The 23,674-nt window shown below is 43.4% G+C and overlaps 1 protein-coding gene across 2 annotated transcripts in view; it reads left to right on the forward strand.

Annotated features, from left to right (window-relative positions):
* The window catches only part of AP2B1 (adaptor related protein complex 2 subunit beta 1), an 81,254-nt gene that overhangs the window by 16,737 nt on the left and 40,843 nt on the right, over nucleotides 1-23,674 (forward strand). For both annotated transcript variants that reach the window (XM_075720079.1, XM_075720080.1), the window contains exons 6-13: nucleotides 5,665-5,855; nucleotides 8,011-8,232; nucleotides 9,134-9,254; nucleotides 11,476-11,571; nucleotides 16,202-16,317; nucleotides 17,764-17,929; nucleotides 18,449-18,547; nucleotides 21,551-21,810. In XM_075720079.1, the coding sequence (XP_075576194.1) occupies nucleotides 5,665-5,855; nucleotides 8,011-8,232; nucleotides 9,134-9,254; nucleotides 11,476-11,571; nucleotides 16,202-16,317; nucleotides 17,764-17,929; nucleotides 18,449-18,547; nucleotides 21,551-21,810 (1,271 nt within the window). The remainder of the gene's footprint in view (nucleotides 1-5,664; nucleotides 5,856-8,010; nucleotides 8,233-9,133; nucleotides 9,255-11,475; nucleotides 11,572-16,201; nucleotides 16,318-17,763; nucleotides 17,930-18,448; nucleotides 18,548-21,550; nucleotides 21,811-23,674) is intronic.

Consider the following 23,674-nt stretch of genomic DNA (forward strand, 5'->3'; position numbering starts at 1 on the left):
ACGGCCTTACAAAAAAACCTGCAAAAGAAACCTTCCTGGTGTGTGTTAGGTGCCTAATCCAGGCTGGGATCAGACCACGGTGCTTTCTGGAAGAAGCATAGGGGGTTGCACACCCTCAGTGGTTTCCTACAGAGCTTAGTTTCCTGCACTGGGGGGCTCAGCTGTACCAAGGAGAAACCCTTTCTGTTGGACCCATCCCTGAACAGCTTCTTGCCTACCTACCACAAGAGGTTCAACAGTTGGGGGAAGTATGGCTTCCTGTCTTACAACTAACACATTCTGGTGTTGCAAGGACATGAGAGCAGGAGTGGTGTTTTAGTCTGCCACAAAGCGGCATTTTTCTGCAGTGCACAGTAGAAGCAGGGAAGTGCAAAAACCAGTTACGGCAAGCGTGCTGTGGGAGGCATAACGCTTTGACTTCCCTTTCATTGCCACCTCCAGAAAAATTCATCCCACTTGCAAAAAGCAAGCAGGAGGTCTTCCCCACCCAGGCAGTTTTCCGGACGTGGTCAAGAACTGGTCATGTATCCAGGGGTGTGGTTCCAGGCTTTTAGGAAAATGAATGACTTACCCAGAGCCCTGGAAATCTGTCACAATTAAGGCTGAACAGGTGAGCTGTTACTTTCCAAGACTATTCAAAGACTGGACATGTGTTAGTCTCCCAGGGTTTTAATTTAAAGCCATACAACCTAAATGATTCTATGATTCTATGTAACATGCATTAACGGAGTGAGAGATTCATGTAGGCTCTCTGGCTTGCCTGCTTGGACCATTTTAATAGTTCATAGACCATTTCTAGGGAAGCAAAGTAAAGGGGGGCTTGTAGATGAAAGATGTAATTAACGTGAGCAGAAGTAGGGGTCCTGTACTCAGGAGAGAGAGCTTGTCTGTGTTGGTACTTGTTAGGGACCTTTCAGGCACACACCATCGTCTGTGGCTGTGAAAACCAGAGGCCCTCTGAAACGCGCGTTCATGCGGATGCTCCCATCTGGGAGTCTGTGCTTAATGACATGAATGTACCATGCAAGCTCAGCATGCTCTTTGAAAATGTCAGCACCTCTCTGTTTTCAAAAACATCACGTGGTGCCTGGCTCTCTTGAGGGTAGGAGCCTCCAGCTATGTGGGGAAGGCTGCTTCTCCTCAGCATCTTTTCAGAGCCTCTTGATTTTTCCTCGTTTTCTTCATTTGCTCCTCATTTTAATGGGATGGTAAGCCAGAGGTTCCTGTTTTAAGCAGCAGAACATTGTATTTCATTAACTCCATTACACACTGGGTTTAATTTCCAAACAGCCTGGGATGCTAGCAAAATAATCTGATTGCTTTGACTGTTTGGCTTTCTAGATCTGCCTAGCTTCCCTCCTATCCCCCCACCCCCTGCAAAGCTTTTACATGTGGGTTGGCAGGCAGACACTCAGGTTTTCACCCACCCCCTTTCCTCCTTGTTGATGTATTTTATACCATTTGCTCTGAGCTAAAGGTTTGAGCTGACAGAAGGAATAACTGGCAAATCAGTGTTCCTACCTCTGCAGCTCTCTGTGAGGTCGGATCTGGTCTCTCTGGCTGCAGAGGGGGTTTGTCTGTAGGTGGGTTTAAAAATGTTGGGTTCTTAAATCTGTAATGTAGTTTTAAGTGCAGTGTTTGGTTTGGTTTTTTTTTTTTTTTTTTTTTTTTTTTTAAATAAAAGCCTGTGAGATTTAGTTATCTTCATCCCAATGACACTTCTCCAAGAGTCTAAATCTGTTGGGAAATTCCAGCCAAAAAGCAGGTTTATTGTCATTCGGCTCAACTGTGCTCTAACAGGATGTTGCTGTGACTGCATTTGAATAATGTTGAAGTGTGTCCAGGGTGAACTAATTTAAATCAGCAAGCCAGGGACCTATTATTATTATTAAATCTTCAATCTGCTCTGCATTTGTACTTTCTAGGTGTGTTTTTAGGTTGATTCTCATTGTTTGGGAGCTGTTAGCTTAAAGACAGTATTCTTAATTGTGAGTCAAATAAGGCATTTTGCCATGGAGTTAGCTTAGAAGTTTAAGCGGGCTCTCATATCTTTGGTTAGTGGGTTGACCTTGGGTTTTTTTCCATTGTTTTTCAGAACTTAGGACTATACTAGGTGTTAGTTTCTTGTCCTTTTAGTCTCCTCCTTCCAATCTGTGAAATAAGTTATCCAACTTCTGGTTGGTTTCTCATCAGAATGAACTTGTTGCATGTTTTGAAAAGCAGAGAATACTTTGCTAAAGAAGCTTATGGCTCTTTTTCCTCAGCCAAGGTATGGCATTAGCTGTGAAACTTCTCCAGTTCCATGGAGGACTTTGTCCTATGCCACTTGTAAAGCTTTAGCTTTACTTTTAATATGTCCCCCAGCAAGTACATCATCAGTGCTATTTATTTTCAAGGTAAAAACCCCAACCTGTTGTGTAACTTATTTTATCATTTTGTACCTTGTACTTGCTGTTCAGTGCAGTTGGACTTCACTACCTTGTGTTGCTCTGTTAAGGAAGAAGTATCAACTGAGTTGAAAGCTTGAGGTTCAGCTTTGATGTTGTAGATTTTCTTTGGCCAAAACATCTTTCTAAATGTTTCCAGTGACACTTATGTGACTGCCAAAGTATATACTAGGTTTCCAGATGATGTAATACATGAATCGGTGTTGACTGGTTCTTAATGGACTTTTTTCCCTGTACCTGAGTGATAACTGTTAGTATCCCAGTCTGTGGACAATGCTTCAATCTTTGTTTACATGTTGCCTGAGCCATGACTTCGTGAAAGCTGTCAGCAAAGTAGGAGTCGTTGTGTACTGGAATGAAACCATGCAGTGCCAGCTTGCATTGCTCTATGTTCCTGTCTTGTAATGAAGCCAATGGCAGTGCCAATGAGGAGAGGTGAGCATGCATACTTGAACCAGTGTTTATGTTGGACTGGTTCCTGAAATCTGTTTTCATTTCAGCTGTGCTGCGGCTGTGTAAAAAGCCTTGAAGATGCTAATTATTTTTGTTGGCATACCATAACATATCAATATGTTCAGTGCAAATCACCAGCAAGTACTTTTTTTTTTTTAATAAACGTTGCTTAAAGTTTGAAGATGTTCCCCATCCCTTCCCTTATTCCCTTTTGCTTCATTTATCTTCTTGTCACCAAGTTGACAGCAGCACTGTTCTGCTAAGGTAGAAGGTGAGGACCAGCTGTAATTGTGGACTATGAGACTGCGGAACTGAGCTGCCACCAAATGTTTCACAGCCCCTTCCATCCTTTTTTTTTTTTTTTTTATTGTAACACCCAAGGAGACCACAGCCCATACTCCTAAGTGCATCTGACACTCTTTCTCATGGATGCTTTTAATGGAAATCTGACATCTAGTGGGTTGCCATACAGTGTCCCATCCTCAGCTTTGATCTGGACACTTGCATGTATGCTGCCATGCTAGTTCCTGAAAAGAGCACAAAAAGATTCTAAAAGCAAGACCTCGTTCACAGTCAGGTCTCTGGGTTGGAGCTACTGTGTACCAGGCAGCCCATGATAACAGCATTTCTGTGCATCCTTTGCCTGTGGCAAACTCAAAGTGATAGACTTCGCTTACTCTGCAAGGAAAGAAGCTTAAGTGTAGCTGCTTTGACTTGTACTTGCCCTAGGGTTTAGGATATCCACATGGCCCAATTACTGCAATGAAGGTAGTGCCTGGCAGTGTGAGTGCATTTGCCAAAGCTCAGCCCTATTTCTTAGTACAACTGACAGGTACTTTTCTGCGATGCTTTGGCTCTGTCATGTTTTTTTTATTACTCCATGGGTTTTGTTTTTTTTTTTTTTCCAAAGTCCTTATTTCATTTTATAAGTGCTTTTTCATAATGGTTTTGAACTTTTCAGTTGCTTTTATGATTTGTCTTCACTTGTAAACTTCCAAAATATAATAAAATTAAAACTGTATTTTACTTCAGTTTTATGCTGTGTCACATTAACCATTCAGGAATTAGGCAAATTAAATAATGGGAAGAATAAGCAGCATATCTTAATAAGTTACTCATTGAAACAGTACAAGAAGACAACAGTTCTGATTGCTAATGATTTTGGTGACAGAAGGCTCATTCAACTAATGAAATTCATAAAATCTTGGATCAAAATCCTATCTCTGACCTCTAGGTGTGAAATGCAAAACAATCAACATTACTGTGCTTGCGCAATGACTTTGGAATATATCTGTCTAATGACAAGCAGTGATGGGAACAATGCAGAGAATTTTCTGGTCGCGCTGTTCTTGTTTTCAGTATACTGCATCAAAAGCATCTTTAGTCATCCAAAGAATCAGATGATCTTAGATAAGATGTTTCTTTGCCTTAATCCCGTAGAAAATAATACTATAAATCTTCATTTTAGCAAGTACGAATTGTGAGTTGGGCTGGACATGATACACATCATAAAGTATCCCGAAGATGAGTTTTCATAGGGTATATCAGTTTTGTGTGTCAAACTCAGGCTTAAATCCCTTTTCTAGTTAGTTAAAAAAATAAAATACTTTCGTCTGCAAATTTTCTATTTTTGTCTATATATTCTGCAACTCTTCTATTTTAAAAATCTTCACATGGCATCTGTTAGAATAACTGTTGAACTTGAGTATGGAGCTAAGAATTAGAAATTTGTGTTGCACTCCCACTTCTCACTCTTGTCAAGCTGGACCCTGGACCTCTTCTCTGTTTCCTTTCATCCATGCTTAAAAAAGAGAAGACCTTATATAGGCTTAAATGTAGCAAGAATATTTTCAGTGATGAGTTGTGCTGGAGTGCTTGCTTTAAGAGGACTCTGTAAAGCAGACAAATGGATGCTATGGAGACTATTTGGAATTGAAATATGTGTTATTAAAAATTTAGTAGGAGTTGTACATTTTAGGGAAATTGTGTGTTTGCTTTCAAACTGGGTGACCTGACAGAATTGCTACAGAGCTGAAGGCTGCCTGGCACCTCACAACTCCTCTTCCTGAAGAGAGGTTCTTCTCATTTCTTGGATTGCGTTAAGCAGTGTGCCATGGGATTGCCAAGGGGAAATTAGGCAAGAGGCATCCATTCCTGAATGAGTAGGGCAATTAGAGGTTTTGAGACCTTGACTATATCAGTTGAGCATCTCCTGGAAGTAGCGGGGGATGATGCCTACTTGAAGCAAGCCAGGGTGGAAGTCTGGAGCCTGCAGGAAGGTGAGATTCCTTGTTCTATGTGGACACTCTCTGATGCCATTTCTAGATCCCTCCAGAGTAAAGTCTCTTGTGCGGTCCTTCTATCCAGAGCCGACTTTAACTTTTGTTTATCTTCAAAAAAAATACTTTCGAGTTGTAATTTCTCTAGCAAAATGCTTGTTGCACCCATGCTGGCTTTTCATGTTTCCTGTGTGTGTCAGCAGACCCCTCTTGCTGTGCTGCTTCCTCCCCAAGAGACTCTTCCAATTTTGGCAAAGAGCAAGGTTACAGTCAAACTTTGGGCTCTCCAGGTTGTTTGTGAGGTTGTATTAGGTCCATGAACGCTCGGATGACAGACATGGCGGCTGCTGCTGAGCAGCTGATAGCATGCACCAGGATCTCCGTGTTTGTTTCCCATGTGTAACCTATGCTACACCCAAGTTAATCCCTGCCAAGCCACTGATGGCATGCTAGCAAAGAATGCATCTTCTTGTCTCTTCTCCCAGGTGGTAGCGAATGCTGTGGCTGCCTTGTCGGAAATCAGTGAATCGCACCCCAATAGCAACCTGCTGGATTTGAACCCTCAGAACATTAACAAGCTGCTGACAGCTTTAAATGAGTGCACGGAGTGGGGCCAGATCTTCATACTTGACTGTCTGTCCAACTACAACCCCAAGGATGATCGTGAAGCTCAGAGGTATGCTTGTTCCTGCTCCTTGCACGGGCCATTTAAGGTTATTAGGTAGCAGCGCACTTGCAGGCTTCTGGCAGGGTTGCAACTCTGAAAAGGGCTTGTAATAACAGGGGTCTCTGTTCAGGTCTGTAACAGCACAAATAAGCCTTGAAGTAAAAGAACTTTGAAAGGGAAGCAACTTTTGGTGGTTTGGGCTGATGCTGGAAACCTGCCCCTTCCCTTTGCAGAACCACTTTCTCTGTTTATAGTTCGCTCCCCCCCCCCCCAATTTAAAAGGCTAGTTCTTACAGGAACTGGCACTGCTGAGAAGGGATCAACCCAAGACCAAACCTATAACAATGGTTGACCCATCTGGAAGCATTGTTTGGAGGATTTTCTGTTTTAAAGCAGAGTTTTCAAATCTGGGTTTGCTACTTTGAGAGGCAAGAAGCCCTTACAGGTTTGGGGGCTTTCAAAGTACTGCAGGTCTGACACCGGAATATTTTTTCCGACTAAAAACTAGTCTGTGATATGATAGATCTGAAAATAAAGGTAATAAATTCTTTTTCTTATCATTCCAAATTCACCCTTGTGCTTTTACCTTTAGCTGCAATGACTAAACCTAAATACAAAGACATTAGGGTTTAGCTCGTGGAATGTTAATTTGTGCACTTCAAGCCTCCTCCTCATCTGTGTCCAGAATCACAAAAAATCAGATTTTGTACCCAAGAGAACAAGGAACCAGCAAGGAAAATTACTTGGACAGGGGAATTCTCAGGCTTGATATGTTTCATGTAGATGATGTGGAGGGTGGAGCGGGAGGAAGGGGCACAAGCCCACATGCAAAATCCTAGGCAGGCCTTTTCGAATTTGATGGGTTTCTTTATTGAACGTTTTGAGGCACAACACATATTCCACTTTTTTAAAAAAGCCTGCCAGTAGTCTTGCTGATTTATTTTCTTTTTTGTCCACCTCCTTCCCCCTTGTGCTCTGTTTCTGTGCCAGAAACAGCTATTAATGAGTGCTAGAAACCTGCAGAGATCTCCAGGGTGTCAGGCCAGTATTATCCTAGCTTTGTCAGAAAGGGATCGCTAGTTTGAACAACTGTGAACATGTCCCAGTTCCTTGTCCGTAATTCCTCTTAAGAGTGGTGTATAAAACTGGATGGGCAGTAACTACTTCTACTCTTTTGTATGGAGTTTAACTCTTGGAGCCTGCCTTATTTCAGATAGGAGCATGACAGCACCTAGTTCTTTATAGCGTCCTCCTTCACAGCAAGGCTGGTGCCATTACCCCTGTGCAGGGAGAAACTGAGGCACAGAGAGATGAAGCAGCTTTGGCACACCAGATGACCTTGGGCAGCAGCAGGTGGGGACTGCCCCCGGCTTTGACTTACAGACTCTTCTGCTCTTCACTTAGCCATGCTGCTTCCCTTCCAGGGTGGCTGAAAGCAAATCTTTCAGGGAAAGAAACTTTGAGGCACAGATGGGAATAAGATTGTTCTGGGTTAGCAATATGCAGGAGGGGGTGGGAAGAAACTTGACAGATGCTGTAAGAACGAACGTATGAACCCAGACTTCCTTTCTGCTTGGGATGGGTTGTTTAGGATGCTGTTGATTATAGGATCCACTGAGGCAAGTGGTGAAGCTGAGACTTGGGAGGGTATTTAGGTCACTCTTTCCCTATATCTTCAGAGTAGCAGAAGCCTTTTTTTGCAGAAGCAAATGGTGGCAATGGCAGCAAACCCCCCAAGCAAGGCAGAAGCATGTATCACCTCCAAATGATTATATGGGGGCTAAAGTGTTTTTCTGATAGCTGTTTTGTTAAAGTTGTGTTTGTAAGTGACAGACGAGATTACAAAAATAGAGAATACCACCGGGCAAAGGCAGAAAAAGCTAATAAGTGAACACGCGTTGGGACTGTAATGCTGAAAGCTGGAAGAGTTCCTGAGCTGACTGTGGCAGGAGAGAAACTGGAAGCTGTGAAAGAAGTTGTTCTTGTTTGCTTCCTGCTGTGTTCGGGAAAGCAGGACTTTGCCTGTTCTTTGTGAAAAAAACAAATCGAAGGAGTGTCCGAGGAAGCTGTTCTCAGCTAAATCTCCTAAATTCAGTCAGATAAGATCTGAAATATTTGACATTCCAAAATAAATGTGAACCCTTTCTTGCTCCTCTCTCTCCAGTATTTGTGAACGGGTGACCCCTCGGCTGTCTCATGCCAACTCGGCAGTGGTGCTGTCAGCGGTGAAGGTCTTGATGAAGTTCCTGGAACTTCTTCCCAAGGACTCTGACTATTACAACATGCTGCTGAAGAAACTTGCCCCTCCACTGGTGACCTTGCTGTCTGGAGAGCCCGAGGTTCAGTATGTTGCCCTGAGGAACATCAACTTGATTGTGCAGAAAAGGTAAAGCTTCAGGGGGTTGTTATTCCTGGGTTGTCGAAGAGCATCTGGCTGTCTCAGACCTTCAGATACTTCCACATGCACAGAACTTCATTTAATCCAGGTTCAGATCCCTCAAGGGATGGATTAAACAGAATCATGACTCTGGTAGCCTGAATTAATTTTCTTTACAGCATACTTGTGATACCAGTATCATACAGTATCTCTTTACCTGCCTCTCTCTTCACTGCCTTTTCAAGAGCAGTAAGAACTGCCTTCTCATTAGACTATAAATCAGATTGCAAATAGGAAGGAGGGTGTAACTGTACAGTTCATAGTGACCTGTAGAAACTCAGTGTGCCTATGCTATTATCTTCAGCACAGAAGAACCAGGCTGGTGCCATACTGATGTACAGTGGGTGGTTTTTTTTCACCAGTTTACTCCCACGTGCGTATTTAAATACTGTTCCTTGCTGGAAAGGTGGGGTAGGTTGGATAGCAGTTTGTGATCGTACTCAGGGCAGAGTTACTGTGCACTGGCATCTTGCAAGTGAAAGCAGAAAATGAGTTTGTAGGTGGGTTTTGCATTGAGATGAGGATGTTATTCTTTCACTGAAAACACTGATGTCCACTGACTGTCTGCAGTGGTTGGCTCAGCAGTTCAAATGGAGGAGGCAGAGATGTAGGCATAGGTAGAGAGACTTGAATTCTGCATTTTGTAGTTAAACAATCTTTTTCTCCAGCCTTCTAACTTTCTTAAAATTGTTGTTCTTATATGTTTGTTTGCATGTTCTGGACACAAAATGACACCATTCTGTTTCTCAGTGAATGTTTGGGTAGATTTCTAAACAAAAGATATCTTTGGTTAGGATAGAGCCCATTGTTTTTACTAGTCTTGAGTGAAACATCATTATGTTCCCTCCAGGCCTGAAATCCTGAAGCAGGAAATCAAGGTGTTTTTTGTGAAGTACAACGACCCCATCTATGTCAAACTGGAGAAGCTGGACATCATGATCCGCCTAGCTTCTCAAGCAAACATTGCCCAGGTCAGCTGAGGAACTTCTGATGTGTTCTGCATGTGTTCTGGGGATGGAAAACCCTCTCATGGTCCTTGCATGAGGATGTATGCAACTACTGCTAGTGTTGTCCTGGCTTTTAGGCATCGCTGTCCCTGGTATAGTGCTCTTTGCAGCTACTTAATGGGAGGTGTTGGAGTTTTCTCTATAATTTAAATGTTAATAGCATGGTATGTCTTGCATCGTGACCGTTAGGTAGATCTTGTTTTACAGATTACAATTCCAGGAGGAGAGCTGATGTCTCCTGTCAAATGAGTCACTGCTAGTGCTGAGGTTCGAATGAGAGGCTTGTTTCAAGTGAGAGAGGTGTGCCTGTAATGGAGGCATTCAGAAAGGCCAAACATTACTGAAGTGTGAATTTCAAGTGTATTAGTTAGATTGCTAAACCCTTGCACAGGCACTCTTCAGAGCTAAAATAACCTTTATTTTGCTTATCTTGCTTCCACAGTGGAAATTGCACAAAGCCAAAGCTAAACTGAATTGAGATTGCTTTACAGTGTAGATTCTCCTTGGATTTGATGTAGTTTTAATCCAAATTCCTTTCTTAAAGGAAGTGTTCTTGAGTGCCACCCTGGCCACAAGTCCTGACACTAATGCAGAATGATTAATGCCTCTGGTTAGTGCTATTATTGTCCTATCCTAATTGTTACAAAGCAATTCCATTTAATGTGACATTTTTAAGCAGCTCTCTTCAGCTCTCTCCTCTGATGCTTTTTTTGGAGCAGAGCAAGGTAATTCATGCCCCTTTTGTGCTGGGAACACAGAAAACATTTTAAAAATCAGTTTCCATGAGAATGTATTCAGAATTTTCTATTTACTCTTGATAGGCTCCATGCCAATTTTAATGCATAATCTTTAGACAATGCAGGTTGTTTGGATGAAAGGCAGTGCTGTCTGGAGGGCAGAGTCTGGGACTGGGATCTGCAGACTAATGAATGAATCTCTTCCTGGTTCTAAAGAGGCATTCCTAAAAACAACCCAAGCTTCATCAGAAATACTCCCTGAAATGAGACCCAAGGAGAGCAGGCTTTACCCACATCCTCCCTGTGCAGCTTGTTGAGATTCTTCACCTCCATGCCTGTTCTAGACCAAGTCAGCAGACTAGTTGAATACAAGGCACTTGGACTCGGGCAGTATTTGAAAAGCATAAGCTACTAAACCAGGGTGCTCTAAGTACTGTGCAACATAGATCATCCAAGGAAATACTAAAACTTCAAAACACATGTTCTGTCTACTCCTTGCAGATTTATTTGTCTGCAGTCTGGCCCTTCAGGGCCTCTTTATCTTGTCATTTTTCTGAGCAATTGGCATCAACTAGAGATTTTTCAAACAACTGTCTCGCTTTGTGCTGTTCACCTCTCCCTTGCAATCTATTTGTGACATCACAATGAAATCCCTGATGTCATGTTTGACATGAAAAACCGAAACAAATGAGAGTTTGATGGAATATCAATTGTGTAGGGTCTTTTTTTAAAAACATTTTTTGTAAGCTAAGTGATTCATTTAAGACAAAGTAGCTTTTTAGTTAGTGGTCTGCAAGATCCCAGCAGGTCCTGGTTTAAGCACTTGTTCAGTTTCCATTAGCAAAAAACCTGAGACAAAACAGTAAATCCTATTCCTAAGAGAGGCAATATCTTCACACTGTTGTTAATCTCTGTATAGGTGTTCCAAGGTGTCCTCAGATCTCATCTACGTCCTCCTTTTGGATCCAGTAGGGATCCAGAGGTTCGTCTCAGCGCAGAAAAGGACAGACCAAAAATGGTTGTTGCTGAGAGCTTTGCATACAGTGAATGTAGAACAATAAGTACAATAAACTGTACATAAAATTTATGTGCATGTATGTGACCCCTACTTCACTGTATTTTCAGTGTAAGAAGGAATAGCAGGATTTAAGTTTGGCAGGGCTTACTTTGCCCCCAGCTTTTGTTCAGGGGAATTTGAAAATAATCTAGACCAAGCCATCTTTTTCTTTGGCCAGCTTAAATGAAGTCTTGCTGCCTAATCCAAGCCAGTGGGTTTCAGAGATAGAGACTGATTGCAGAGTTTGACTGTGTTAGCTTTGAATGTGTGTGGCTAGCTGTAGAAGAATACATCCTGATCGTGTTCTGGTATTCAAGTAGCATCACTTGTCAGAGTGGGATGTTCTCTCTATGTGACCCCAGGGACTCACATTGGTGCGCTTTCTCTGCAGGTCCTGGCAGAGCTCAAGGAATACGCTACTGAGGTGGACGTTGACTTTGTGCGCAAGGCTGTCCGAGCAATAGGTCGCTGTGCCATCAAGGTTGAGGCAAGTATCTGAAACTTGAGGGTTTCTGTGGCTCTCTATTTTCAAAAACAACGATGGGCTTCCCATCTTGTTCCCATGTTACACAAATTTTCTTTGCTCCTTTGTTGGCAATCAAGTGACCTGGATACTCATGGGCAAAGCCCCAGCTGAACAGTAGGGCTTGTGAGCTGCAGGTGTGTACGTCACAGGAGGCTGTGTGCTCCTCTCAGACCTCAGCTTGCAGGCAGAGCAAGGCAGCTGAATCTTCCTTGATGGAGTATTTTACTGTACTGGCTTCAATGGAACAATGACCACTTATCCATGAGGACCTTCTTTAATAGCTGTGGCCTGACCTTTTGAAGGGGGAGGAAGAGAGCATAGAGTGACCCTATCTGCTTATCTGGTGTTAAAGGTCTGTATAGCCTGTAGCTTCATTTGGAGTGTGCTCTCTTTAGCCTAGATGCTTATGCAAATAAGTTCCGAAGAACGCCTGCAGTTATCCAAAACAACAGTCTTGAAATGTCCTCTGCCAGTTGAACATCCACCAAAATGCTCATAACAGAATATTTTTTTTTTTTTTTTTTTTTAGTGATGTCCCTGTTAATATCCCTGTAAATGAATCTGGTATGCCTGACAGGAGCTCAAAAAGCCTATGAAGAGAGAGAAGACTTATGCTGTGGTAGTGGTACTTTCCAGTAAACTGATAACCAAGTGCAAAATGTCACATAAGTAGTCTAATTTCAGCTGAGCTCATTTAGCTTTTGCTAAAGTGTGTTCCCATGAGCATTGCCTGACAGCAGATTTAAATAAAAACCTAATCACGCCTGGCTGAGTATAGTGTCAGTGCACAGGTTTCCCTTGCTTCAGCTAAACTACTGTAAGTCTGTGTAAAGAGGACACCAACTTCTGTCCTCTTGAGAGAATTGACTGCCTATGCAGCCTTCTCTTCCTTTCTTCAGCTCTTAAAGGCTTATCACTCCCATGGGCTTTCTTTTAAGCTTGGCCCAATAGAGCCAGCGATCGCTGCCTCTATTTCATGTCTGCAGTTCAAAATACCAGAATGCTCCTTCCATGTTGCCTGCAGGCAGGAGGCTGTCTGGATGGAGCCACAGCAGTGACAGTAAAAAATGCTCTTGAGCATGGAAGAGGGCTACTGAGAAGTTAAAAGAAGCTGGTGGCAGCCCTTTTTGTAGTGGTGTTTGTGCTGGGGGTGGAAGTTTGCTTTAGTTCTCAGTAGGGACTTTTTAACTAGAATTTGGCCACGTGTCTGTCCTAGTTTCACATGAAAGGTGGTGTATTCCTGCAGTATCAAGGTGTTTTTAGAAGTTTTTACCCTTTCCTGCCCTCATCCCCTATATTCTTTCTTCCCATCCCTGATACCATGACAGTCATATTCAGTATGCAAGGGACTAATAATAATGTCCCAGCAAATTTGCAATGACCCTCTAACAGTGTAGTTGTCTTTCTCAATAAGTAGTGTTAACCTTGATTTTTTAGCAACACTCCTTTGAAGACACTGCTGCTAAAGATGAAGTCTGTTTACTGCTCTGATGAGAGCAAGATTTAAAGAGGGCAAATATAGAACAACTCATTACAGTGTCCTCATCTCTAGGTTAATCCCTGTCCCCAGTGCATCTGTGTTTACTAGAGGCTGTTTGCACTGTGGGTTATGACTAATGGAAGAGCATTCTCTCAGCCATCAGTGTTCCAAGTTCCTAAGGCTTAGAAATCTGCTTTTTGACATAGGGCACAGCTGGCAGGAGCTGTTGATGAATGAGTATTCATGGGGAACCTCAGCTCTGCCTTCAAAGATCCTATGTTTTGTCTGATTGTCTCTCCTAGAAGAGTAAGACAGTAAATAAATTTGTGTACTGTGATGTGCGCCGTAGAGCAAGTGTGGCATTACCTTTGCTGCGGAGCAGTGCATGGTGCTAACAGCAGAGGTAGTGCTCGTTTTGGAAATGTAAGCAATACCCGTGCTGAATAGCAAGGCTGATGGATTTTGCCCAGGCTTAAGTAGTCGTTTTGGTTTGGGGGATGTCAGAACAACATAATTTTGCATGGATAGACTAGCTGGGCTCAGAGTTAACTTGAGTGTGTCTACAGCAAATGGTGTGGTGTAGCTAGATTTGACAGCATGAGGTGGAGGTATCTGGCCTGTGCATCAGTTTGCTCCACTTGACAGCACTAGATGAAGTCATCTGATGCTTTGATTGTAAGGAAACAAAGCACCACTCCTATAGGAAAAGGAAGTTAAGTGGATGCAGTAAGAATAGTGATTCCTCTGGAGCAAAGGAGAAACAGAAGGAGCCATATTAGAGGGGGATTTGTCTCGGTTCCAGGAGATTCTGCCAGCAGCCCCATTCTTAGAAATCATTGAGGCTTATGGCTGTGAGCATGGTATGTGCTACTTAGTAATCTTGTGGGCTTTCATTTGGTTTCTACAGAAAAACAAAGCAATTTTGACATTAGTTGGTTGTCCTTCCTCACTCCAACTTGAGAGAGCTGTTCTGGTTGGGGCACTCTTTCATCAGTTTGCAGAGCACTGCAGTCCCCAGGGATGTCCACCTTCAAATAGCAATGTGTTTACAAGGGATGGGGTGAGCTGAGATGTATTTTGTTACAGGGAAATTTTGTTAGAGGGACTGCTCTACTGTGCATGTGCCCACGTGACTGCTTACTTTCCAAGAGACTCTTGGGCTAAAAATCAATACTGCATATTTCAAAGTGGATGTTGTGCTCTTCCTGGAAAAATCACGCTTCGAAGAGTCTAAAGAAAAGAAAAATAAACCTTAATTTGCTTTTCCTTGAATTCTGCAGCTCCTAAAGCTTTTCTATTTGTAGGCTCTGACAGGGCTGGGCTGCTTGTTGCAAACAGTGACTGGTGCTGTACGTTCTGTAGAGTTGGCTTAGGACAGATTTATCCCAAGTGCCCCTTAAGGCCACTTGTTAAAACATCTAGGGAAGGTTGTTGAGAAACCGGTAAAAAATGAAATTGCAAGCTCCGAAGCATCTATCTTGCAAGGACTTTGAGTGGGGTTTCCACTGTGAGCAGCGTCCATCTATGTGGAGCCAGGTTGGTGGTTAGTCTCCATGAAATGGAAGAGTCTTCCAGGTCACAGGTCTCAAATCTCTTCTTGAGCAGGAGAACAGATCAGAGTAGGTCACTGTCAGATTGCCATTTCACTGCCTCTGTAGTGGCTTAGTGCCTGTAAAGCTGTGCTAAGGAGGGAGAGGTATCATAAAAAAATATTATACCAATCATACAATTTTATGATACCTCTCCTTAGTCTGATACTGATTGTATTGGATTTTTTTCTGTTTGGTGTGAATTTTAGGGGAGAGTCTTACAGTCTTTAGTGCCAGTTTGCAAAGACAGAGCAAATGCTGGTTTATAGTGTTTCCTCTCTTGGCTGATCCCCATGCCAGCATTGTCACTGTTTGCGCTTGTAGGCTGTGTTTGTAAGATACCACAGCTAGAGTCATGAGGGCAAGAAATCACCAAGATGTTTTGGTCTCTGCTTGTCCCAAATTCAGCTCTATAAGTCTTGAGGTTTGTCCTTGAGATTTTTGCCCATTCTCAAAAACCTGGTTCCTGTGACTTAAATGCCATTTCAGTCCTCCTCCTCCTCCTCTTGCCCAGCCTTCAAGTGCTCTGAAAGCGAAGGGGACTATTAGCTCACTTGAATTGAAAGATCCACCTACATTGCTGTTGTTTATGCCCTACGATGTTTGTCTCGATCCTGAGTGCTTTATGAATGTTCTGATGGGGACTGCCTAGGCAGTGTTGTGAGCAGTCTGCTTCTCACATTAATCACCAGCTGTGTAATGAGGCTTCATATGTGCTCTGCTAATAGCCAAATCGCTGTCCTTATTTGAGACTCTCCAGTGCTGGAGTTGGTTGCTCCTGTGATGTCCTGCCTCACTGTGCTATTTGGGAATAGACCTCCCTGAACTATTTGCCTCTAACTCCAGTTCTGGTTTCTAGAGCACGCCAGTATCCAGTCCTTGTTGTCTTACAGTGCCTGTGGCTGGGAACTTTGAACTGATTAATGTGAAAGCAGCATTAGCAACAGCTGGATTTCTGTTTATAGCTGTATCTTCGCATGTTGCTAGTGAGCTCACCCCAAAAATACTGAACTCTTGCTGGTGTGAGCTGCTTTTTGCTGCTGTTCTTGCAGCGTGATTGACAGCATGGTTTTCTCCTGCCTTCTAGCCTTCCCAGACACCTTCCAGCACTCCCTGTCAAAACCCTCCCAACTCTGGTTGCCACAGCTTGGGCAAGTCCAAGAGACCTCACTCGGTAGCCTGTTTCAACTGCTAGCCAGCAAGAGAGTGATATAAGTAGTAATGCAGGCAATGTTCTTAAGGTCTCTTGTGTGGTGATTCAGCTATCTACTGGCATGGTTGCTTTAACCATTACTTTTTGCAGGAGGTGGAGTCAGCTGGTATCTCCACGGTAATACACAAGCACTTGTCAACCTGTAGTTTTTTTCTGGACGTGCATATTGAGTTGGTAGCTGTCATCCTTTTGTTTTCCCCCTCTGAGCCTTTACTCATACGCATGCCTTGATCCTCAACGTGTGCTGTGGGCTGGGAAGGAGTGTTTCTTTGGCTTGTTTTAATTGTATTGGTCTGTTCTTCTCTCTAGCAATCTGCAGAGCGCTGTGTGAGCACACTGCTAGACCTCATCCAGACCAAGGTCAACTATGTTGTCCAGGAGGCCATTGTTGTCATCAGAGACATCTTCCGCAAGTACCCCAACAAGTACGTGAAAGTAGTATAAAGTTTTTGGAAGCCCTTGTCTGCTAGCATCAGAGTACAGCAATGTAAAACTCACTCAGCATAGCTTACCAGGGCTCTGAAACGAAGGTGGCTGTCTTTCTGAAAAGCGGTGCCTGTTCTGTTTCTGGCTCATAGTACAGTAGGATTCAGATGTTGGCTCTAGATGGGGTATCAGCCTGACACATTATTAGTTTGAATTGAAAGCTTTTCCTTCCCCACCGCTCCATATTGATGCTAAGTATAGGCCTTAATCAAAAGCTAGTAAAGCTCTTGCAGAGAATGCCAGAAGGAAAATTTGACCAAGTTTTACAGTATCAGGCTTCTGGTTTTGCTCATCTCCTCTAGAAGGCTTATATACAAGGCCATGAAAGTTCATGGCTCTCATGGTCTGAGATCCCAGTCAGATTGTGCTGAACAAAATCATAGAATCATAGAATCATCTAGGTTGGAAAAGACCTTTAAGATCATCCAGTCCAACCATTAACCTACACTACCAAGCCCACTCTAGACTAATCAAGGGTAGACCAGACTAAACCATATCCCGAAGTGCCACATCTACCCGTTTTTTAAACGCCTCCAGGGATGGTGACTCCACCACCTCTCTGGGCAGCCTGTTCCAATGCCTGACCACCCTTTCCGTAAAGAAATTTTTCCTAATTTCCAGTCTAAACCTCCCCTGGCGCAGCTTAAGCCCATTTCCTCTTGTCCTATCGCTAGCTACTTGGGAGAAGAGACCAAAATGCTGCTGGCTTTCTCCATCGAGTGTTCTCTCTGGCTTGGGCAGTACTCAGCTTCTTCTAAGCTGTTTCTGCAATAAGGTTTTGTCTCTTCAGCTACAGAACAGCAGCAACGTCTTTCAGCAGAGACTTCATGATCACCTAAAAAGTAATATGGGACATCTGCAGGCCTCTCTGGCAATTTCCGCTGTCAGTTACAAGATAGATTGCCTGCTTATGACAGGGATACCCACGCATGGGAATAGGGGAAGCTAAATAATTAGTGTGGGGTATTGTCTGTTTTACAGCAAAGCCTTTCGGGACGTGTAATATCCAGTTTAGAACTACCAGTCTGAAGATGCCAGCGAGGCTGCAGGATCTGATACAGACTCATGGTTTGAACTGTTGGATCAAATATTCCCTTTAGCAAAACAGAGAGGGAGGCAGCTTTGTCTTGAATTCCACATCTGGGTGGTCTTGCTGATTAACAAAACTGCAAAGCTCTTGAGGACCCTGTGAGATCTTAGCGCTCAGCTTGGAAAAAGAAAAAGCCTAGGAGTATATTCTGTAGTTCAGTGAAAATGCTGCTTGTTGCATAGAAATACAAGACATTGTAATTCGGTGCAGGATTCTCTGCAGAATGATGTGGGCAGAGATGGAGAAACACAAGTTGAATTCACCCCAGTAATCCACCTGTACTCTGACAAATCAGGTATGAAAGCATCATTGCCACGCTGTGCGAGAACCTAGATTCCCTGGATGAACCAGATGCCAGAGCTGCCATGATCTGGATAGTGGGTGAATATGCAGAAAGAATTGACAATGCAGATGAGCTGTTGGAGAGTTTTCTGGAGGGCTTCCATGATGAAAGTACTCAGGTAAAATTGTGTTGTGCATCTTATCTGTAGTGTTTCATGCAGTGTATGTGCGGGAAGGATGGTAAATATTATTGCAGTGGTCAGAAAATACCTCCCAACGAAAACTTCAGCATTTGGCTAAAATAAAACTCTTGGGAGTCTGTAGACTTGCTTTGTTGTCTGTGTCTCCCAAACTTCTCTTCTTGGAACAATAAGGCAGAACAAGAGGGGTTTCTAGACGTTGCATATTTCGTGGGGAATAGCCCTACTAGGGACCAGAACATACAGAAGAATAGGGATGAGATGCATAAAAGTATGACATAAATCTCAGTGTGCTGATCAGGGACTTGTCTGTCAAAGTGTTTTGCAACAGGCAAGACTCTGAGTCTCATTGTACTGGGTTTCACTGGCAAAGAATAGTGTAATGGTGTTATAAAGCATAGGACTTGAGTTTTGTATTGGTAAAGGATGTTGAGACTTGGGAGATATTGCTAAAGCATGGATGAATTTTCTAATCTTTACTGTGTCCCTTTCTCTTAGGTACAGCTCACCCTACTGACTGCTATAGTGAAGCTGTTCTTAAAAAAGCCTTCCGAGACACAGGAGCTGGTTCAACAGGTCCTCAGCCTGGCCACGCAGGTAAGCCAAGATATCCAGTTGAACCAGAGCCCTTCAGATGCTGTGCTGGCCTGCTGTGTGGTGTCTCCCATCTGCCAGGCCAATCGGCTTTGCAGTACATAGGATTCAAGCGTGTTCCACTCTCTCCCAAAAAGACTCCATTTAATAGCTGCTCTGTGCCTGTTACCATGCCATCTGGCATCTGCTCTCTCCTTAGCTCTCGCTTCATCCTAATTCCTTCCCTGTTTCCCACCAAATGAAAAGTTAGGGACAGGGTAGAGTTATGAAGAAACTAAAAATGCTTTCTCCTTGAAGGTAGCTTGCAGTTAAAACATCTGGAGCTATGACAGAGGAAAAGGGCCTGGCAAAGACTTTGTTTTGTGAACAGCAAAGTTTAAGCAGTGCTATGAAAAAGGCTGAACTGAGGTTTGGGTTTTTTTCCTTTGTACTTGGATGCTGTCAGCCAATGTGGCAGCTTTGCTGGAGGCTGTAACAGTGGGTTAAGATCCTGGATTCATTATGCATTAGGTGCTGAGTTATGAGCTCGGATCACTGCAGGCGGGGCTGGGCTTCAGCTGGCAGAAAGAAGTGCTGTAGTTCTGCAGGACAGAAGTGGAGATGTCCTGGTGGCAGGAGTGGGTAAGACCTCAGCCGATCCTCCTACGCTCCTTGGCTGTAATGACTGGGGTGAATATGTGATGGCATAGTCCAAAAAGAGCAGCTCCTCTCCAGACCTGCTGTGTCAAGTGATGAAAATAGTCTCCCAGCTCTTCTGAATGGGCTGCGATTGTTTCTGAGCAGAAAACCTGGAGTCAATCATCAGCTGGTCTTTTTGGTCCTCTTTGCTGCAAGAAGTCATGGCTGTGGACTTATTAGTACTTAAAACTTTTAGTCATCCCTTTGGGGGTGTTGCATTGGTCAGTGGCAAGAAATCTGTGGCCTGCTTTTCTTGCTTCAAAACCTGCTATTAGGTAGGCTCTCAGCTCCTCTTTAGAGAGGGGTGGGCCAAGGGCACACTATATCATTTGTCTAAGCCAACAGAAGAAAGGTACTAAGTGTTAAAACCCACTATGCTGAGTCACAAAACACTTAATGGCACCCTAGGAATATAATAGGCGTCTGTTTTTTCTCTGTTTGTCACAAATGTTGATTCAGTCTGGCTTCTTGTATTTTATATGAATAATAAGTCAATGTAGGATAACTGGCTGTAAAACACTAAAAAGCCTTATGCTTCAAGGTCTCATTTCTAGGTAGAGACACTGTTTTTCACTTGAGTGGGAGAGTAATTACACGTGTGTTTCTTTCCCCAGCTTAAGTATTGTTGCACTTTGAGTGTCTCTTAGGGTATGTCTGCACAAGCAAACAGCAGGTGTGATTGTAGCAGAAGCCAGCTTAATCCAGCCAACACTGGTAAAAATAGCAGTGAAGCAGCTGGGGATGGGAGGGACACAGATGTGTAGCAGTGATCAAGGTCCCTGGCAAGCCTGTAACCTAATGGATGGCACAGAGCCTCTACATCTCCATTGCTGTTGTCTGTCTGTCATGGTGGGTAGCTAAGCTAGCATGGATTTGTTGGTATGCACCACAGGGGTGCATGCAGACCCTGGAGAGTGGAGAATTGGGAGAAATGTGGAAAGGGAAGATCCGAGCCTCTTGTTCCAGTAGATTTACTAAAGTTTCAAGTCTGTTTATCTGGCTGTGAGAAGGAACAGTCAGTCTGGAATGTGTATGTGCCTGCAAGTAGATAGGAGCATGTGGTCTTTCATGTCTGCCCTTGCAGAAGCCCTGCCTGATCTTGAACTGCCTGCTGCAGGCAGGATGCAGAGATTCTTGTAGGAATTGTTAAGGGTGAAGGGTGTAAAGAGTCCACGACTTCACCATCAAACTGAAAAACAGCGTTGCAGAGAAATCTATCAGTTGACCCAGACATTGTATCTAGGTTCTTACGAGTAAAATGAGCTTCGCATGCTCAGTCTCATTACAAATAGACATTTTGCTGTGTGCCTGAGAATGTCTTGAGTCAGAGGGCAGAGAGGTAGGTTATAGCAGGTCAGCAGCAGCATGAATGAGATCACAGAAGAAGAAAAGAAATGCCAAGGAGGAAGGCTAATGAGGCGTACAGTATGTTGCCAGAATTTTATGGGGAAAAAAACTCAGAAATGTGCACCGTGTTGTTCTGCTGATACGGGGATTAAAAATCTCAGCTCTTGTTTCCATGAACAGTTCAAACATGTTGCACTACAACATAAAACCTCACCACCTCTCTCTACCTAGAACATTAGCTGCAAACTATCACCACTCACTTCGCTCCTCTGGGCAGAGCTGTTCAAAAAGGAGAGAAATAATTAGCGCTTCATGCAGAAGCAGAAGTATCTGCAGTAAAACAAGGGTATTATTGACAGCTGGAGAACTGATGAAGTATCCTAACTGTGTATCATTAGCATCTTTCCATACTTCATTAGGTAACTAAAAGGGAGGATAAATAAGGTATCTCTTGGTATGAAGAATATAGCTTATTGAGATCCATCCTGTAGCTCTGCGGGGTCTTTTTGTCCAGCAGTGCCCTTGGGTAGGTCATATATTTCCAGGAATCTTGGATCATTCTGTTACGATATGCGGTATTGCACGTCTGCTCTTAGTATGCAACAGAGTCATTTCAACTCATATTCTTTTCCCCTGTCTACGCCCCCTTGGAGTTCTCCTAATACTTACTGTTAAGTGGCAGGAGAGTTTGGACAGTAGTTGATATCTCTGTGGGTTGGGGCAATTGTGGGATGTAAATCCTGGGCTTTTTGCTCCCTGACCAGCTGAGCAGGAAGCTAGGCATTAATACTTTGGTTCTCATTTTTAATTTTGGGATGTTCATCACAACAAGCAGTTTGTAACACCATTCTGAAATTGGTGACTGTGTCGCTACTGGATGGTTGGGGTCTTTTAATCCGGCAGAATCACTGCTAGAAAAATTAAGTGATTACAGGTGTTAGTCCCCTTCAAACCTGTGACTGATGTATTGCTTTGTCTCAGGATTCTGACAACCCAGACCTGCGGGATCGTGGCTACATCTACTGGCGCCTTCTTTCCACGGATCCGGTGACTGCCAAAGAAGTGGTCCTCTCAGAAAAGCCACTTATTTCTGAAGAGACTGATCTGATTGAACCGACTCTACTAGATGAGTTGATCTGCCATATTGGGTCTCTGGCTTCTGTGTACCACAAACCACCCAACGCTTTTGTGGAGGGGAGCCATGGGATCCACCGCAAACACTTGCCAATTCACCATGGAAGGTAAGCTGGGGCAACTGTGGTGACAATGGACAGGATTGGTTGTTTCTTTCTAGCAAACAGTCCAAAAGATGCAAGAATCTTCTATCTCTAGTGGTTTTTTTATCGATTGTGTAGGGGCTTGCAGGTCATTCAAGGAGCCATTTCATTGTAGGATTTAATCCTGGGTATGTAGTTTCTGAGTTCCTGAGTCAGAAGACAGAGGAAGTACCAAAGCTCTTGTGTGAGGAGAAGCTATAATGTTTTTTGGAAAGATACTGGCTATAAGCCCTCTTGATGTAAGAGTTTGAATAAAAAAGCAGAAGCTTTGGGTAACTGGTGCAAGGGCATACTCCCAGGAGGAGGAGAACTGTGGTAAAAACAAGCATTTTACAGAAGGATACATTTCTTTGATTTTTAAGAGCTTTTGCTTCAGCAACAGTGCAGCTTTACAAGCCTCATTTGTGTAGAATAATACCAGCTTCCTGGAACTGGCAAGTACAGGGATCCTTTGCTGTTTGAATATGAAATGGGGAAGTACTGGTAAAACTACCTTTCTCATGTGGTGCCTATAAAGCAAGGGGAGTGTAAAAGCCATCTAAGCCCCATTGCTGAAAACTGTTTGGGCTTAAATCTTTTTTAGATAGTTAGACTGATATGGTTCTGTCTAAACTTTGGGGAGTGGGGGGAAAATGCTTTGGCTTATCGTCTGGAGCTTTAATGCTTCCCCGTCATCACAGTCCTGGAAATGGGTTAGATCTGCAAGAGCAGGCAGTACAGTAGTCCTGGGCTGCGGCGGTGTTGTGTTGAGCCTGTTCCCATGGTTCCTCATTCAGGTAAGCAGTGCTATTTGCACTAATGGTATTAATTACAAATGTAAGTGTGCTTTACAGCAGGAGGCAGAGTATCCAGGCTTACCTCTTAATAATACTCCCAAAGTGACATTTGGAGTGCTATCTTTTTGCTGTTGCACTGGTAAATCAGTGTGCAGTGCTGCTCCTTTTCTATTTTCTGACACCACTTCTCTGCTATTCTTAGCAACTAAAGCTATTTCTGTAATGACTAGCTTTTGGAAACTGAGTTGTTTTCTCCCTGCCAATGAAATCAAGTCTGGCTGCATTGACCCAGGACCAGCAAGCACAAGTCTACCAGTCCAACAAGAAAAGCAGTGGCTGCTTTCTGCAGCCACCTCTCCTAGTCAAAAATTTGCCTTAATAGCAAAATGAGTTGGAGTGGAGATAGGTTTGGTCTCCAGTATTACCAGCTTTCCTGTACAATGTTGTTTCACGTCACTACAGAAACTAACATTTTAGGGGGTTTTAGTCAGCTCAAGAAATTCAGCTTTTGCAAGGAACGGTCTTTTTACTAGCTTCTTGCATATACGGTGTACATCTTGAGTCTTGTGGCTTATGCTCAGACAGTCTGCTGACCTCAAATCTTTTCTGACTATAGCAGTATTGTACATTGCCCTGGTGGTGTTTACTACTAAATTACCCATTACTTCAATGTAAAACCTTCAGGCCTCAATCAGCAGTGGCAAGCAGAGGAAGCCAGAGCTGGGGGAAGGTCTGAAGGGTGCTCAGCAGAGCATGCTGCATACTGACGCAGTGCTCTAACCCATTTGGTAAATTAAAAAAATGAGTGGTGTTACTTAATGGCATACCAGGCCTCTCCAATGTGAGCTCACCGCATTAAGAGGCCCCGTTATTGCAGTTTTCTACTTTACTGTTAGCAAAAGGACAGTAAAACCTTACAAGCTGATGCCAAGGCCTCCTTGTACCATGTCACAGCATACCAAATTGCCAGTTTCAGCCACAAGAATTACAGTGAGCAGCTCCACAGGAGCAGGGTTGTGGGGAGCCTGAATTTGTGCATCCAGTGTGATATT

The sequence above is a fragment of the Pelecanus crispus genome, chromosome 12 (genome assembly GCF_030463565.1).
Source record: "Pelecanus crispus isolate bPelCri1 chromosome 12, bPelCri1.pri, whole genome shotgun sequence".
NCBI lineage: Eukaryota > Metazoa > Chordata > Aves > Pelecaniformes > Pelecanidae > Pelecanus > Pelecanus crispus.